The sequence below is a fragment of the Filicampus tigris genome, chromosome 4 (assembly GCF_054856515.1).
Source record: "Filicampus tigris isolate MCC_2025a chromosome 4, RoL_Ftig_1.0, whole genome shotgun sequence".
Lineage (NCBI taxonomy): Eukaryota > Metazoa > Chordata > Actinopteri > Syngnathiformes > Syngnathidae > Filicampus > Filicampus tigris.
Window position 1 is genome coordinate 12,821,794 of NC_141220.1, and position 16,590 is coordinate 12,838,383.

General features: G+C 39.8%; 2 protein-coding genes across 3 annotated transcripts; one reads left to right on the forward strand and one right to left on the reverse strand.

Moving 5' to 3' along the window:
- The first annotated feature begins 35 nt into the window (after positions 1–35).
- On the forward strand, positions 36–5,688 carry atp6v1e1a (ATPase H+ transporting V1 subunit E1a). The gene is made up of 9 exons (XM_086027683.1): positions 36–336; positions 540–605; positions 708–817; positions 2,469–2,535; positions 2,694–2,783; positions 3,896–3,964; positions 4,039–4,133; positions 4,272–4,359; positions 5,337–5,688. Exons 1-9 carry the CDS (start codon positions 304–306, stop codon positions 5,397–5,399), a joined length of 681 nt encoding a protein of 226 aa, XP_085883809.1. The 5' UTR covers positions 36–303; the 3' UTR covers positions 5,400–5,688.
- Position 5,689: 1 nt separating this feature from the next.
- slc25a18 (solute carrier family 25 member 18) lies at positions 5,690–15,301 on the reverse strand. Of its 2 annotated transcripts, XM_086027682.1 has the most exons (11): positions 15,136–15,301; positions 14,038–14,377; positions 13,614–13,736; positions 11,726–11,781; positions 11,464–11,554; positions 9,328–9,443; positions 9,058–9,244; positions 8,180–8,352; positions 6,759–6,834; positions 6,568–6,685; positions 5,690–6,520 (listed from the first exon to the last, which is right to left on the reverse strand). In XM_086027682.1, exons 2-11 carry the CDS (start codon positions 14,055–14,057, stop codon positions 6,497–6,499), a joined length of 984 nt encoding a protein of 327 aa, XP_085883808.1. In that variant the 5' UTR covers positions 14,058–14,377; positions 15,136–15,301; the 3' UTR covers positions 5,690–6,496. The 2 variants fall into 2 exon arrangements, with proteins under 2 accessions (XP_085883808.1, XP_085883806.1); XM_086027680.1 differs by having other exon boundaries at positions 5,690–6,685.
- Positions 15,302–16,590: the final 1,289 nt, after the last annotated feature.

Below are 16,590 nucleotides of genomic sequence, written 5' to 3' on the forward strand. Positions count from 1 at the left end.
TAATGCATTTTTCCATATTTTACACTTACTTGTTTATTATACTTGAAAAATCAGTGCGTTAATATCGGTCAAGCCTTACTCTTACCCGTTATTAGAACTGTCGAGCCACTCAAGGTTTCATTTTGAAACCTCAAACCGGAAATTCTTTCCTATCTTGTTTTGGTTTGCCTTGATGTGGAGGGAGCGGAAATACTAAATTGTACTGTATAGCAAACAGAATCGCACAAGTTGTCGTGAAATCTCGTTTTTTATTATTACTTTTTTATTATTTTTTGGTAAACATTCACTTTATTAACAACAAACATGGCCCTCACCGATGCGGACGTCCAAAAACAGGTACGATGATAATAAGACACCAACCTAAAAAGTTTGATTAAAGGACATTGAACTATACTGTTAGAGCTGAAATGGTCGTATAGCGCTAAAGAACATTCATCGTTTTCGATTCGCCTTTAGAAGATATTTTACAAATCCACTTTTAAAAGTTGGACCAGCTGAGACTTTAAATTTGACGTGTCTGTGGTTGTCTGTTGTGACAGATCAAGCACATGATGGCCTTCATTGAGCAAGAGGCCAATGAAAAGGTTGAGGAAATTGACGCCAGAGTAGGTCTCCCTCACCCATCACACACACACACATCAATTTGTATGTTTATTTTTTTGCTGAAATGTCATATATACATAGATGTCATGCTCAACTGGTTTCAGGCGGAGGAAGAGTTCAACATCGAGAAAGGTCGTCTGGTGCAAACGCAGAGGGTGAAAATAATGGAATACTATGAGAAGAAGGAAAAGCAGATTGAACAGCATAAGAAAATGTGAGTGTGTGTGTTTTGGAGGCGGTGGGGGTTAAGAAGCGAAAACGCCCGCTGCTCCAGCTCATGCTAATCGCCTCTGACATTGGGCGAAAGGCCCTTGATTGGTCGCCCATCAAGCCCGGGGCACATGTAGAGACAGACAGACAACCATTTACGGTCACTAAATGGGAACTGAAGCCACTCTCCTACACTGAAGTCAAGCGAGTGGACCAATACACTATCAGTGACCTCCTTTTAAAAATGATATTACTAAATTGATATTCATAAGGTTTCCCACATCTTATTCATTGCATGAACAAACATGGCGTTTTTAAATACTAAACAACCAGTGGATGTTAGAGTGATGTTTTCATCAGTGTTTGTTTGTTTGCCTCTAACTTCCTACCTACAGTGTTTGATGTATCAACCTGAAGTTTTAATGTTCAGTAAGTATTGTTCCAATTCTTTAAAATTTTGGTCAGAATCAACATAATAATGATTTTTTTAAAAATCAAAACAACTGCAAAAACCTTTATACAGAGGTGCCCAACCTTTTTTTGACCCAAGATTTATTTTTGAAGCAGCCAAATTCCCGCGACTAACCAGTTCGGTGTCAAACACACACACCTTTTCCAGCCTGCAGTAATAACCCACAATACGTGTTCTTGTCATATGATTAGACATCACATTGCTCACTCTGCTCCTCTCTCACACGCATGCACACACGAATGCCATGATGAGAAATAGTCATAACTGACCCTAACATGAATGAAACAGACATAAAAAACAGATACCAGACAGCTAGATCTCTGAGTTTGACAAAAGGAAATCCCCGCCTACTTTAGTGGGAGACCTGCCACTGGGAGGCGGAGGCAGAGAAGCACTTCTGTAGCACGTAAAGTGCATCCCTATCATAGCCCGTGTGTACCGCTTTAAAATGACACTCCAGATTCTCTTACCTTCTTTGCCATTGGTGCATTGAAGATCAAACAAACAAGTTAGAATAAACAATATACCGGGATACGTATATCTTAATGGCTCAGATCACTACCTGCAAGCGACTGCTACCCCCTAACAACTTCTTGTGATACAGGTCCATAATTTAAAGAGGTTACCTACTTTTCCCTTCTGTTTTTAAGTTTCTTTGTGGATTTGTGACTGATAAGGTGCAGAGGCTGTAGTGAACAACAACACAATATATATATATATATATATATATATATATATAAAATAATACCCATGCACACAAAAATCTAACCCCCACCCCAACACACGCTCACACGCGCCCCTCTCGGTTGACTTGGGACCATCCGCGATCGACTGGTTGAGCACTCCTGCCTTAATACATCTCTGGCCAATCTGATATGATTAGAACTAAAATTGGCAATTATATACAGACTTGATTCTCTCATGTCAAATCAGGATTCATGTGGATCTAATCCAGACTGCAGATTTTGCAACCATTTAAATTTCAGTTATGAATTTCTGTCATATCTAATCGGAGTCACTTCTACATTGCTAGAATACAATCTTTTCCAGGAGAAATTTTAGATCTCGATTATGCTTGACCTCCACTTGCCTTTTAAGATTCGAGATGTTCACTCATAGATTTCAATGTTGATGAATCGTGAATATCTTGTGCTCTCCCCACATTTCTTCCCATGGCCCACAGTCAGATGTCCAACCTGATGAACCAAGCAAGACTGAAAGTGCTGAAGGCTCGTGATGACATGATCACGGTAAAAGTGATCATGCTGTTTCTCCAAACTATTCAAATATCATCAAAATATTTAAATATCCCTTCATCTTGCACAGAAGAAATTGTGAAATATCGCTTCGTCAGAATATCATCGTACTGTATTTTATTTGAACTTTTTATGCCCGTCACTCATCACAGGATATGTTGATCGAAGCTCGACAAAGACTAGCAGCGATTGCTCAAGACCCTGCCAGGTACTCCACATTGCTGGAGGGGCTTGTACTTCAGGTAAAAACTGGGGGATGCCTCTCTCATTCTGTAGATGACTTTAGCCGACCGTTATTTTGTTCCCAGGCTCCCGTTGACATGTTTCACTTGGTCGTATCTTGATCAGAGTGCGTGTGCGTGTGCGTGTGCGCGTGCGCGTGCGCGTGTGCGTGTGAAAGTGTGAGTGAGTGATATTGTTCCATTGTTCCATTGGAATAGGCCACAATGCTACCAAATCACACAGACGTGCACGCAGGTTGAATTGCATAACTTGATGTCGATTAAGGTGGCAATAAAAACATCCATCTGATACGAACATAATGTTGCAATTGTGCTGATATCATCCGAACCAGTGGTGGTATCACAGGGCATCAAGACAGCCAAAAATACAAAGAAGAGTAGGAGTTGAATGAGATAGGCTAACTGTTAGCTTATCTGCTAATTACATCGCAGTTGCAAACTGCAGTATTATTATTATTATTATTTTTATTGAATTACCATAGATACGACTTATGTAAACAGTTAACACAACCAGTGGCTACTCCGTTTTAGCTAGGTCACTTGCTAATTGGCTAACATTCTGTTTCACGTCCCATCATATTAAACAGGTTTATGTATGAGTATTCGCTCAGACATACAAGAATTGGACTTTGGCCGACTTTCGATCCAACTGGACTGCTCTGTTTGTTTTTAGAGACATTTTCGCCTTTCATCCGAGAAGGCTTCATCAGTTCAAGCAAGAAGGCTTGGTTAGGACAGATTAAGCCTAAGAAGTGGCGAAAATGTCTATAAACAAAAAAATAGGTCCGTTCAATTCAATTGCCTGAGAAAGAAAGACCTGAATGAATGAGAATATCCACAAGCACATTTAGATAGTACTACTTCAGACATCTACAGCACTGTGGCCTCACTTACTGTGATGTGCTTTTTTCATTTTCAACAGGAAGGTAAATACATCGTACAGACAGCAATAATAGTCATTCATGAAAACTTAACATCACATTCCCGGACACTTTGTTGCTCGGCAGACTTTGATCATTTGTGGCCCATAAGCCATTGTGACAATTGCAATAGCAAGCTAGGTGACCTTTACGCCATTGCACCTTTTTTGAGTTTGTGCCTCTAATTTGTAGGGTTTCTACCAACTACTGGAAGAGAAGGTTATCATTCGCTGTCGACAGCAGGATGTGGAGATGGTTCAGGTGAGTTTGAGCTGGGAAAGGAAGGATGAAAAAAAAAAATTCAAGCGTTTCATGTCTTTGTGGTTTGTTGATAGGCTGCAGTGAATAAGAACATTCCCATCTTCAAACAGGCTGTGAAAAAACACATTGTTGTCAAAATCGACACTGACCATTTTCTACCGTCAAGCATGTAAGAAAAGCCCTTTTACATTCATAGTTTATCCTCTTAAATGTCGTACTCTTTCATTTTTAAATATCGGATACTTTTTTCATTTTCATTCATCCCTTCTTGATCGTTTTTGGGACACATGAATGATTGTTTTCACAGCTGCGGAGGAGTGGAGGTGTATAATGGCAATGGCAAAATAAAAGTATCCAACACTTTGGAGAACAGACTGGAACTTCTAGCACAACAGGTAAAGAACTTCATGTATGTTTGCATGCATCTCTTAAAAAAATAGTCTAAAAATCAATCATAATTCCAAAACTCTTTAAAAAAAAAAAAAAAAATCTAAAAATCATCAATAGTAATTCCGATATTTGGCCTGGAGAGGGCACTCCACTCCACACAATTCCAGACGAGTGGCATACACCCTCAAGGCAAGGCAAGGCAGCTTTATGTAGCGCTTTTCTTTCACAAAGTATATCAATGTGCTTTACCTGATTAAAAAAAGTACGACATTAACGTTTGAAAAAAACTAAAGACCATTAAAGACTAAGTACATGAATAAAAGAAAGATTACTTAAAGAACATACATTGTAAGATAAAAAATCTAACTTTAGAAATGCTTTAATTTAAAGGGCTCAATAATGAGCATGAGAAAAAAAAGCACAGAGATGGATTTAACATTCATACTTGGGCTATTTTAGTGATTGATTTGATATATCAGCACAAGGCTCACAGTTTTTATTTGTCAATTGCATAGACAGATGTTTGTATGTTTCTAATTTAATGATTAGAATAATAGAACAATTACACTTCATTGTGTGAAAATCCTGCACAAAAGCTTTACAAATAATCCACATTTGTTATCTGTATAGATTCATATGATGTGTAGACAAGTTAAATATATCAGTCAGAGTTTTGCAGAATACACATTTTTGGGTGCCTTTCATGTCACTCAAAGTCAGGGTTACAAACAAAAATAAAGGATCAAAATAAAAATACATTTAATAAATACAAAATGAGGAAGAAAATTCAGTATGGTAGAGTGTAGCACACATGAACCAATATAATCTAGCAAACACTGCATTGTCCTATTGATAGACAATTGTGTAGAAAAGTTTGATGCTGATTTGTTTGATTTGGTTATGTTGCTCTATATATATTTTTACTCAAAATTAATCTTGGACTCGTTATGTGTTATTTGTTTGTTGGATTTCCTCCTTACAGATGATGCCTGAAATCAGAGTGTCCTTATTTGGCGCCAACCCCAACCGCAAATTCACAGATTGACGGTGGATTTGAAGAGTGCATCATGTACAAAGGTGGAATAGGTTTGTTCTACACTGTGTTGCATAATACCAGTGACAACAAGTACACCTTCTGAAGTGCCTTACTTTTAACTGTATCCCAGGGATTGTTTTAAATTTCATTTCAGATTTATGTGCCAAATTTGTTGTGTTTTCTTCCCAAGAGAAATTAACAGTGTTACTATGTATAAAATCAAACAAAAGCATGTTTATAATCATAAAGAAGCGCTTAAGATTCAAGAGCCAAAGTAATAAATGCGTACGACAAAGAAGTCTGTGTGTATCTTTATTTACAATTTGTAAACAAACATTCACAGACTGTTTAATATTTGTGAAAAACCTTGCCTGGTTATACTAACTACTGCATTGCATTTAAAATATTTAAAATATTTTTAAAACAAATGTAGTGCATAATTGTTTTTTATGAAATAGGACCAAAATATTCAACAGCACAAATCACAGAAAATTCCAGACGATTTCTTTGTTTTTAACTAACAACAATAATAAGGCTTTCATTTTGTTTTCAATACACTTACGATTTGTTAGGCAGAAGTACCTTCCGGTCCCATTATTTGGGGTTTATTTTAACCTTCTCAAGCTGTGAAGACGGAAGCAAGGTTTAAGTACACCGGCCCGGGAGTGTGTAGCTTTTAGGCCGGAAGTGAACTGTGTGTGTGTATATTTTACGCTAATACAGGGATTAAATCATTACCATCAGATTAACAAGCGACCTACTGACAGGCAGCACTTCCCAATCCACATAGGGATTCCAAGATTTCAACTCAGACTTCATGAATAGAGTGGGAAGAATGCATAACAGGGCAGGTAAAGAAAATGTAACTTTTTAATCTGTTCTGTCGGATTATTCAAGATCACCGACCAGTACTTCAGATGATTTGTAACCAAACAATTGGTTAGCTAGATCAAGTGCACCCTGTTGCCTGCACCTTGCAAACTCAGATAACATGGGTGAGCGTGAGCCGCTGCGTCCAGACGCAGATTGTGACCTTCTCGTGTGTACTGCAGATTGACTCGGCAAAATGAAATGTGCAGATACAACACCAGCCGTGCCGATTGATTTTATTCCATCAATCCAAGCACTGCCTCCCCAACGCCAACGATTGATTTTATTCCATCAATCCAAGCACTGCCTCCCCAACGCCAAGAAAGTAGACACCTTGAGCAATGCCGAAAAGGGGTGCAATGACCAGTGCACGGCACGCTGCACCCTTCAGGAATGCTGACGGTCCCTCTCGTCTCATTATGCGCCTACAAAAATACAAACATTCAATAATAGCCGACAATAGATTACAGGGTCAATGTCTGATTGTAAAATATTTACCGTGTGCAGTCAATAATTCCTCTGTAGCTGTCCTCCCCTTCACCTTTTTGCAGTGTTTGCAGTCGAGTTTTTATCACTGCACGGGTGGCAAAATCAAAGACGATGTGTTACTACTCCAACTACCACTGTAGCACTGAACCTAAAGTTCACTTAAACCTTTACAAGTGAACTTAATTCGGCCTTCTCTAAATTTTGAATGTACATGTCTAACAAGGAGCTATCTTGAATGACAAAATTCACAACTGTTGTTTGATCCATGAAATGACCAATATCTTTCCAAGTAAATCCACTTCTATGCCTTTCTGTGACGTGACCAGTTTCCCTATGTTGCAACTGGTGACACTGTAAATTCAGTGGCCTCTTCCCTCTGAGAACATCCTGTTTGAAGGTGTAAAACCTAATTGTTAGGTGCCATCTTTGTCTCATGATGTCAAAATGTGACCAGCATGATGAAGAGGACAGTTTAACCCATTAAAGCCTAAAAAGTGCCTGGCTCAACAGCTCCTCAAAACCTAAGGTCGTCTTTGGAATTACCCTTGAAAACCTGAGGTTTTCCTAGAAAAGTGCATTCAAAAATTTGGAGGTCAAATTAAGTTAAATTTTGATTGGAACTATATATGTAATATATTGTACATACATCTTCCTAATCTGTTATCTATATTAGGACTATAGGTGTAATTTAACCATAAAGGAAGATGTGTAGCGCGGTTGCAAATGGTCACATGGTGAGATCCACTGTCTGTGTAGCCTGTGTCTGCCACCATTACTATACTTGTTGCAGGATTATTTGGCCCCAGTTCACTGGATCCAGAGAGGTTTTTGTAGGAGCCCTGACAAAATGTAAGGACGTACATGCTTTAAAAGGACGAGGACGGACGAAGTCTGAGGACGATTATTTTTATGAATAAGGACGGATGGATGATGACGGAAGGATGCCCAATCAAGCCCCGGACAGAGGATGGACTGTCAAAATAGGGTAAAGCGCCCATCTTTGCAAACAAGAACTGAAAGTGGCGATTATTGCAAGTAAGGGTTGTGCCACATTTAATAGTCATCATACACACAAATATACACAGTGAAAGTATGAGGGAGGTAAATTAGTCTCTCAATGTGTGGCTCCAAACTATTTTTTTTTTGTCTTTGTAAAGGCAAGAAGTTGGAGGTGTAGTGTACCTAATGAAATGTCTGGTTAATGTATATCTCAGGACCCTATTGATTACATACAGTACATTTACTGTTACCATTCAAAAATTTCAACTAATCAGGATTGGAATTTAAATTTAAATAAAATATTTCTGTAATGTCAAATCCAGACATATTGATGTTAAACACCATTTACTACAAAAGGCTGGTTTTAATTGAGCCACAAACCCCCTATCACAGCTCAGTGTTTACGATCTCTTTATGGGTTCCCAACTCACCATCCAGCGGTGTGACAGCCACAGCTGCCACGGAGCCTGCAGAGCAGCCTGCCACAAAGGACTGCCAGAAAGGAGCTTTTGCCTGGACATCACCTGGACTTCCATGCTTTTCCCTCCCCAGTGCGTTCAAGTTGGCAAACAAGGGGAAGTAAATCATTGAGAAAGGGACATCCCTGAAAAATATATTTTGGAAAGCGTTAGGGTGAAATCTGAAAAAAAAAAAAAAAAAAAAAAAAGGGCAGACCATGTCAAGACAAAGGAACAAGAAAAATGGTGTAACAAAAGTGGACAGAGCTGCGGTCTTTCCCACTGTAACATGTACAGTAGCAGCCAGACATAGCCGGAGGAATCTATTGATCAGTGATGTTTAGAGGTGTCAGGAAATGCTGTACAACAAGCGCTGGATTCTAGTTACGTAATCCAGAATGAACTAATCAAAGAAGTAATGAGGGTGTTGAAACGATTCACACCAGGGACATCTCAGGCTTATTTGACTGAAAACTCATAAAATGCTGGTTAGCGCAGTAAGTGCAGTTAAATAGGATGAGACAATGTGTCTTTCAGAGTGCCACACACAGCAAGCTTCTTTTTACTGCGCCCCCAATGCAAGTGTACTGTAACAGTCGAAAATTCTTAAATCCCCAGACGTGCACCTGTAACCAGATCAACCACATTTCAAAAAGCTAACTTTAGTGGGAATTGGTCTTTTATTTATACTAACTGTGATTAAAAATAATCTCTGTTAACGTCACTGAACAGCTGATTTACTATCCAATCGACACGTTACTTTTTTATGATGAGTGTGGCTTAATTTCAACTTGATTTTATTGTGCTGGCGTGTAGCGACCTGTGTGCGAGTGCGCGCATGCGCGTATAACCTCATCAAGGTGGCTCCTGCTCCCCTGTACAGGCCAGCAAGGCCTCGGGTCCTTAGCAGCTCCACTGTGATGCTGGTGGCGGACGTCCTTAGGGCAGGATTAGGCCGGGGTGGCTGTGGTGCCACTAATGATGGAGCAGGACCAGGAGCAGCAGCCTGAGCTGGTGTCGGGACTTTCCTCTGGGCAGCTGATCCGAAATCATGCTGAAGTGAGCCTACGTCCTTGTCACGGTAAGTCATTTTGTTCATGGAAAAAAAAAATGACTCTCACCCAGCCTCCCTGCATCTTGTAGTTGGATTTTGAGCATTTCCATGGGAGTGGTGACCACCACTTGACATGTCCCAGCTCCACAACCTGCCAGAACTTCCCCCCAAAGGGGCAAATGGCTAATAACAAAACAAGACAAAAAGCATTAACAAAACATATGACATCATTCTACTTGAGGTGTTATTTTTTTTAATCACCAAACATCTGGTGTTTGTTAACTTCCCACTCTATTTTAGTAGATAGTGCACCTGTGTCAGTGTAGCCTGATTTTCATACGCACAAGGGTCATTCTGTGTGTTTGCCAAGCAGGGCGTTTCGATGCAGCTAGGGCGTGTCCTTTGAGGTGCACCTGATGGAGTGACAATTTGTTGGCAGAAAGTTGGTCTAAACTTAGGCCCACTCAGACCATGTGGTGCAGCTGGTCTAATGCGGTTTTGGTGAATTTAATTGGGGCACAGGCAGACAGATTCTGAACTTCGCGGCCATGTGTGGTGGATGTCAGACGTACTTCATTCATAATATGTGAACAGCGGGCAGCAAACCCTCTGTATTATTGTATTGTATTTTTGAAATCATCCCACTGAGTTGCACAGCCATTCTGGGGTGCATGAATGATCAGTGGTCGTGAATCAGTCTTGCCCACTTCACGGCACGCATGTGCTTCAACCTTGCCGATACTCTCGTGTGCCACATTTTAAGGGAATGAAAGGCGGCCCTTTGATTGGCCATGACTGAGGTCGACTGTGACCACTCCCACAGAAGCGCAGACCTCCCTCTTGCACATCCGCTGGCCTACGGTCATCTACGAAATTGGCAACATTTTGTCTAATTTTCGTGCCGCGTCGGATTTATGTCGCTCATCAAAGTAGAACCCTAACTGTTCAACAGGGCTTGACATTAACAACCGGCAACCTGCCAAATGTGGATGAATTTCAACTGTGGCGGGTGACTGCATCCACTTTGGAGGGTTGTATTTTGAATAGTCACGATTATGTCGGCGATCACATTTTTTGACAATTACTTTGATTTATTTCGTTTATTTTTGGGAGGTTTGTTTTTCTCTCAATGCTGCCTCAGAAGCCTCGTGCTGATGCTGCTGTTGTCTGCCTTCTGGACTTGATGCACATGCTCATTAGTGGTCATGTGGCTAACTGTATTATGGCCAACCAGTGGAGCCCAAAAGCTTGTGCATTTCAAATGAATTAATATCTTTATTGTCATTGTAATAAAACAATGAATTTGAAGTGTTTCTCACAGTGCATGATAACTAATAAAAACACAACGTAAAAAAAAAAAATAAAATCGGAAACTCTGAAACAAAAATAAAAGACCATCACTGTTACTTTAATAAACCAACCAGCAACTCCATAAAACACTAAAATTACAGAATGCTTCCTGAGTTTACTACAGAAATTGCGTTTGGAAAGAAAACAAAATCTCTTTCTTGATTTCAAATTTCAGTAATATCTGCCTGAATGATAATGTGCTCATTTCTCAACCAATTTGCATGAGGTTACTTTTTTGTCAAGGTCAATGCATGTTCCTAAAGCCGAAAATATTATTACCTATGAAAGGTTATTCCCAGTTCCCTTCTTGTGATATTGTTTTTGGTTCCGTTTTAAAGTGCACTAAACATTTACAGCTCAAAATATTAAAGGTCAGGGTATCGCCTTCATTGTAATATTCACTATCATGTATAAACATCATAAAACAAGTCAGGAATGCTGGTGCAATTAAAAATGTTGAGTGGCTAGTGAAATTAATTGGTTGGGCTCTAAATCACTCTACAAATCACATACAAAAACGTTAACATACATACACATTGACTGCCATTTATGAAAGGTACCTCTATTTTTGGAGATTCAAAAGAATTTAAACACATAATTGTAATTGTACATACACACGTACTTCCAAGGACGTACTGCATGGAATGGCTGTGATTCCTATGGTTAAGTAATAATTAATTTTAGCAACACCTCTTTAATTCAAGCTGAGAGCTGTTACTTCAATCACATCTTGATTATTTTAATTTAAGTCATGAATAAAACCTTAAAAAACATTGTCCAAATATTTACGCCCCTCATTGAATCTTGTGCAGCCAACAAACTTAACATTCAAATGGATGTTCTCAAAATGTACCCATCTCTGGAGAGCTTTTGTCTGAAGGCATCGTTAGCTGCCAATTTGATTGCTTTTTCCGGCGTGACAAGAGTGAGGTTGACTGCTGCACCTGGTGGAGGCAAACAAGTGAATGAGTGACAAACACTTGCTTCTCAGCCGCAAAAATAGAATAAACAACCATCTTATGGCTACTACGATACATTGCAATGTCACAATAGACCACAATGGAATGTAATTGTCAGGTGTATATTTGTGTGTCAATTAGAAATGCAAATAATACCTCTGTAGCATCCAAAATAGCCTTCTGAGCGTATTGTCTTAGCCAGACAGTCCCACCTGGTTTGACAAAAGAGAAATAACATTAATTTAATTGTAAAGTGCACTACAGTGCCGCTTAGGGGAATGTCAACCCAAACATATTTTTTTCAAGAATATGTTCTATGCAGGCCCAATAGTTGAAACATAGCATTCTGATTAATATTGCGCTTGTGGAATAAGAGTAAGCAGCAAAAGCCACCCATTTTTAGCCACCTCAGCGGGCGGCCATTTTGTCACTTCTGTCCGCTGAAAATAACATCACAAACGCTGAGGGCTCAGGTAACGACCAACCATGGCTCAGCTTCAGAAAACAGATGAGCTGAGATTGGTCGTTACCTGAGCCCTGAGCAACTGTGATGTCATTTTCAGTGGACAGAAGTGACAAAATGGCCCGAGAGAGGGGCTAAAAACGGGTGGATTAACTATTATTCCACAAACGCAATATTTATCAGAATGTCTTGTTTTAATTGGCGAGGTTGCATAGAACATATTCTTGAAAAAAATATGTTTGGGTTGACTTGCAATTTAATTCAGACAATTTGGAGGACAACCTGCATCTAAATATGCCTCAAAAGTCAAACAATACCATCAGGATGTGGTAAACCATATCTGACTCAGGCAAATGTTAACAGACTTCATTTCATTGATAATTTATGATATGGTATGAATATGAATATGAATGTCCTGTAGATTTTTGATGGTTGTTGTTGTTTTTTTTTTTTTTTATAATCCCACCCAAGAGGAAAAATGTGATGATAACCATAGAACAGGAATTGGATCTTGCGACTGGCTGCTCAGAACAATATGATCAGTACAAATTAATTCAAAATACACGCACATAAATTTACATAACAGATGCTCATGTCACTAACGTGGACGGCTAAAGAGTTAGCACAAAAATGACCAGTGAAACTTGCCAAGAACAACAACTTCATATCAGTAGTGGCTTGTCTTAGAGGGTGCTAAAATGAAAATCGAACATTATCCACCCATCCAGGTGCACTGGATCCTATCCCAACTGCCATGGCGCAGGAGGCGGGGTACACCTTGAACTGGTTGCCACCTCCTGAGATGGCTAAAACCGGGGGGATTTTGCTGCTTAATTCATATTGCACAAATACAATATTAATCAGAATAGCGTGTTTAAACTAGTAAGGGCGCATAAAACATATTATTGTAAGGAGTGTTTTTTTTGTTTTTACTTGACTTCTCCTTTAAAATAAGCACACAAGTATCTATTGCAGTGTATGGACAAATGAACCAATGAAACTGTTTTTGGTTATTGAACTGGTAGCACCCAATCCAACTTTTATTATTGGGTCTTGAAAGGAATAAGTCATTCCGGGTAGTTTTCCATTTCTGAGTCACAGTGGAAAACTGCGGTCTGGATCTTGTGCTGCTGAGCACAGGATAGCCACACCCATCACAAGGCAGTGCTGCTGCCCACCACACAGAAAATTCAGGGTCTTATAAGGACAACATTTTTTCAGATTACACATTTTTGTTGTTGGTCATATTCTATCACTAAAACAAATGTTTATCATAAGCGACTCCAATTATATCAAACCAAAACATGCACGCAGCTACTTATCTAATGATGATTAGGGTTTTTCTGTACAGTTTTCTCAAGCGCTGAAAAAGAACATGGGGCAAGACTGTTTACAGTAGCTTTGCAATTCCCCCATTTATGAGATGCTTGTGATTCATGTGACAATGCAGTCATTGTTTAGATGAATTGCTAACTTAATACAGTGATACAATGCAGTTATGCACATAGCATGCTGAAATAGAGAAAACATGAAAGTTCCTTTTTTTATTTTTTTTTATTTTGCTCTGGAGGCCATACTCACATTCCTTTGTAGACCTGGGCACCCTGCTGGTTCTGTAGGCGGGTTTTGGCCAGATCGATAGGAAATACACATGTCACACCAACTAGGCCTGCCACGCCCCCATTAATCAGCTTAGCAGGGAGACTGCAAAGGGATCAACATGTAGGCACATGGGGCACATGCATGCACACAGACATTTCCACGCAGCTGTCAACACAAGCCACACACGGCCGAATAACTATTCAGACTGTTGTAGAACTGCAGATGTCTCATTACTTGACTTCAAATTAAATCAAAATGCTAATAAGAAACACAAATAAATGAAGAGGGACCAGATCCCTCTTTAGAGGATTAAAGTCAAACAGATTTCTCATGTCAGACCAATTTATTCTGTAACGATCAGTCAAGCGACTGGACTAACAGCAGATGGAATGTTTGACCAAACCTTATTTTGTTCTCCGTCATCCTGTTTGCGTTTGGGCTCCAGGCCCACAACTCCCTTTGTTGTCCTTCACCTACTTCCTGCTCCTCTTCTTCCTCTTCCCCTCCACAATTTGAAACTGGGCTCCAAATGGTCAGCTCTCCCCTCGCCTTTCCAACTCAGTAACACTAATGCAGCTCACTGGGTCTTTGATTGTGTCACCAGTGGACTGCTCTTTTTCCTCCCACTGGTTGACGCCTTTTTTTTCTCTTTGGCCAAAACCAGCAATGACGGGTCTGTATCGAGGCCAGGCCCTCTCCTTTTTGCTCTGCCTCACAACACCGCACCAAATATCCTCTTCTACCTTGAATGGAAAACACATACATGAAATCTTATCAAGACTAATAAAAGATATCACAGGCCTAACAACAACAACAACAAAAACAGGACGTGTGAAATGAGAAATTGTTATCCTTAATCCATATATATTTTCTTGCCATGTGGAGCTTTGGGTGTATTGTATGCATTGTATACAGTCTGCCTAGAGGTGTAGACGTTATAAGATCAATTTTGTTAGTAACTGAGCTAAACATCACAGATTTTCTCTCTTTTTAATCACTTTTTATCTCCATCTCCTCCCCTGACTTCCTCTTCCCTTCCCTCATCTCTCTAATTAATCTGACTTAATCTCCACCTCTACTCTGCCTCTATTTTGAACACCATTAAGCTTCATTATAGCTTTACTCTTTTGACACAGTAAACTATTTCCAAACAAGGATTAGGATGATATTTTTATTATTACTTTGTCGTACGTCACAACATGTCTTTTTTGCATTTTTCTGTGTATTCCGAACTATGTTGTTTTTATTGCAGGATCCCAGCCACATTCTGCACATGCTTTTCACTGAGCCTCTTTCTGTGGAACTTTCTTTCAGCCTGGCTCCATTCACACATTCAGAGAGAGAGAGGGGGAGAAGTAACCCTGCCAAAACACAGAGAGGGCTGCCTCACCACTAGACAACCTCTATCTAGACCCACGGTACCCTTTATTTTGCACAGTCTGACAAGATGAGCATACGATGTCATTTTCTTCCAGAACAGCAAGGAGAAGAGGATCCTTACCTTTGCGGGCGCATCCCACCGGCTGGATCAAGCTGTCCACTTTCCTCTCCCTTCAACCATGCGTGCATTAGTGGTAACCAAGCGAGAGCAAGCCGTGAGAGCCAGTCGTTGCACAAACACTAACATTGTCTCATTGGCTAAGTCCCCTCCCTCTCGTGGTGACTGTGTGTCCAGCCCCAACTGTGTGTCCAGTAACTGCATTAACTGACGTAAACTCATTGAGCCAACACACACAACAGACTCAGAATCACATATCAACAGTTCACTTTCAATGATTTTGTTTTTAAGGGATATGCAAAGCAAAGACAGAGATGGTTTTAACCATTCTAATTAGGCCTTTTATTCAATGGCCTCTGCATTACATAATACCCCAGTCTGCAACTAATCAGCCTACACGAATGTCCGCAGACTTACAGACAGTACATGTAAAATTTAACAAGGTAAAAGCAATGCCAATGATGAGAACCATGTTGATTGGTACAATAGAAGGGGAAATACTCTACCTTAAAAATTGCACTTGCAAAAACAAGGGGTTACATAACGACGTAACCCAAAAGAGCATGTGACTACCACAGCAACCACATGTTGCCCTTAAATTATTTTTTTCCCCCACTGATCTCTTGATTCCTGGATATACAAAAAAATGCTTCTCTCAATGACGTTTTCGTTAAAGATGACGCGTTTGTATTCCTATTTTTTTCCCCTGTCTGATGTACTGCATACTTTGAGTACCTTTCCTGGATTGTAAGGTTTTCTCTTTGCTTTCTTCTCAAGCGTCGTTCTCTTACAGGAAAGATGCTCCCAAGGGAGCCAAAGATAAGAAATGGTGCTGAACTGATGACTCTAATGGCCACAATCACTGCTTTTGAGCCCAGCTTCTTTGGCCCTTTAGGGCTATTAAGCAGTTTTCAGGTTTTCTTATCTAAACCTATTGTCCTGTCTGTGCAAAAAATATCTTACTTTCAGCCTTGCTTTGAATGAGTAAGGTGTAAAATAATACGGGTTGGTCATTTGCGCCGTGGTAATACGAAGTACTATACCATGTTACCATTGATGTCCATCTATTCTCTTTGATTACATAGTGTCGAGGATAATGTGAATTTTTCTCTTCTATCATGCTTCACTCTAGGTATGAAGTTCTTTTGGTGATGAGCAGTATTGTGTTTGTGTCAAATCTACTTTTTGGAAGTCAGGCCAAAATGTTGAACCTTGGTTTCGGACCATAACGCATTTTCCACATGTGTGAGTGAGATTTTTTTCAAGGTCAAATGAAACCAAGATTGACCTTTTAGTTTGTCATTGCTGATCTAAGATATATTCGGCGCAAACACTGCTCATCATTAAAAGAACACCATACCTACAGTAAAGCACGATGTTGGCAGCATCATGCTATGGGGCTGTTTTTCTTCAGCTGTAACTTTGACAAGGTGAAAGGAATTATGAACAGTTTGAAAT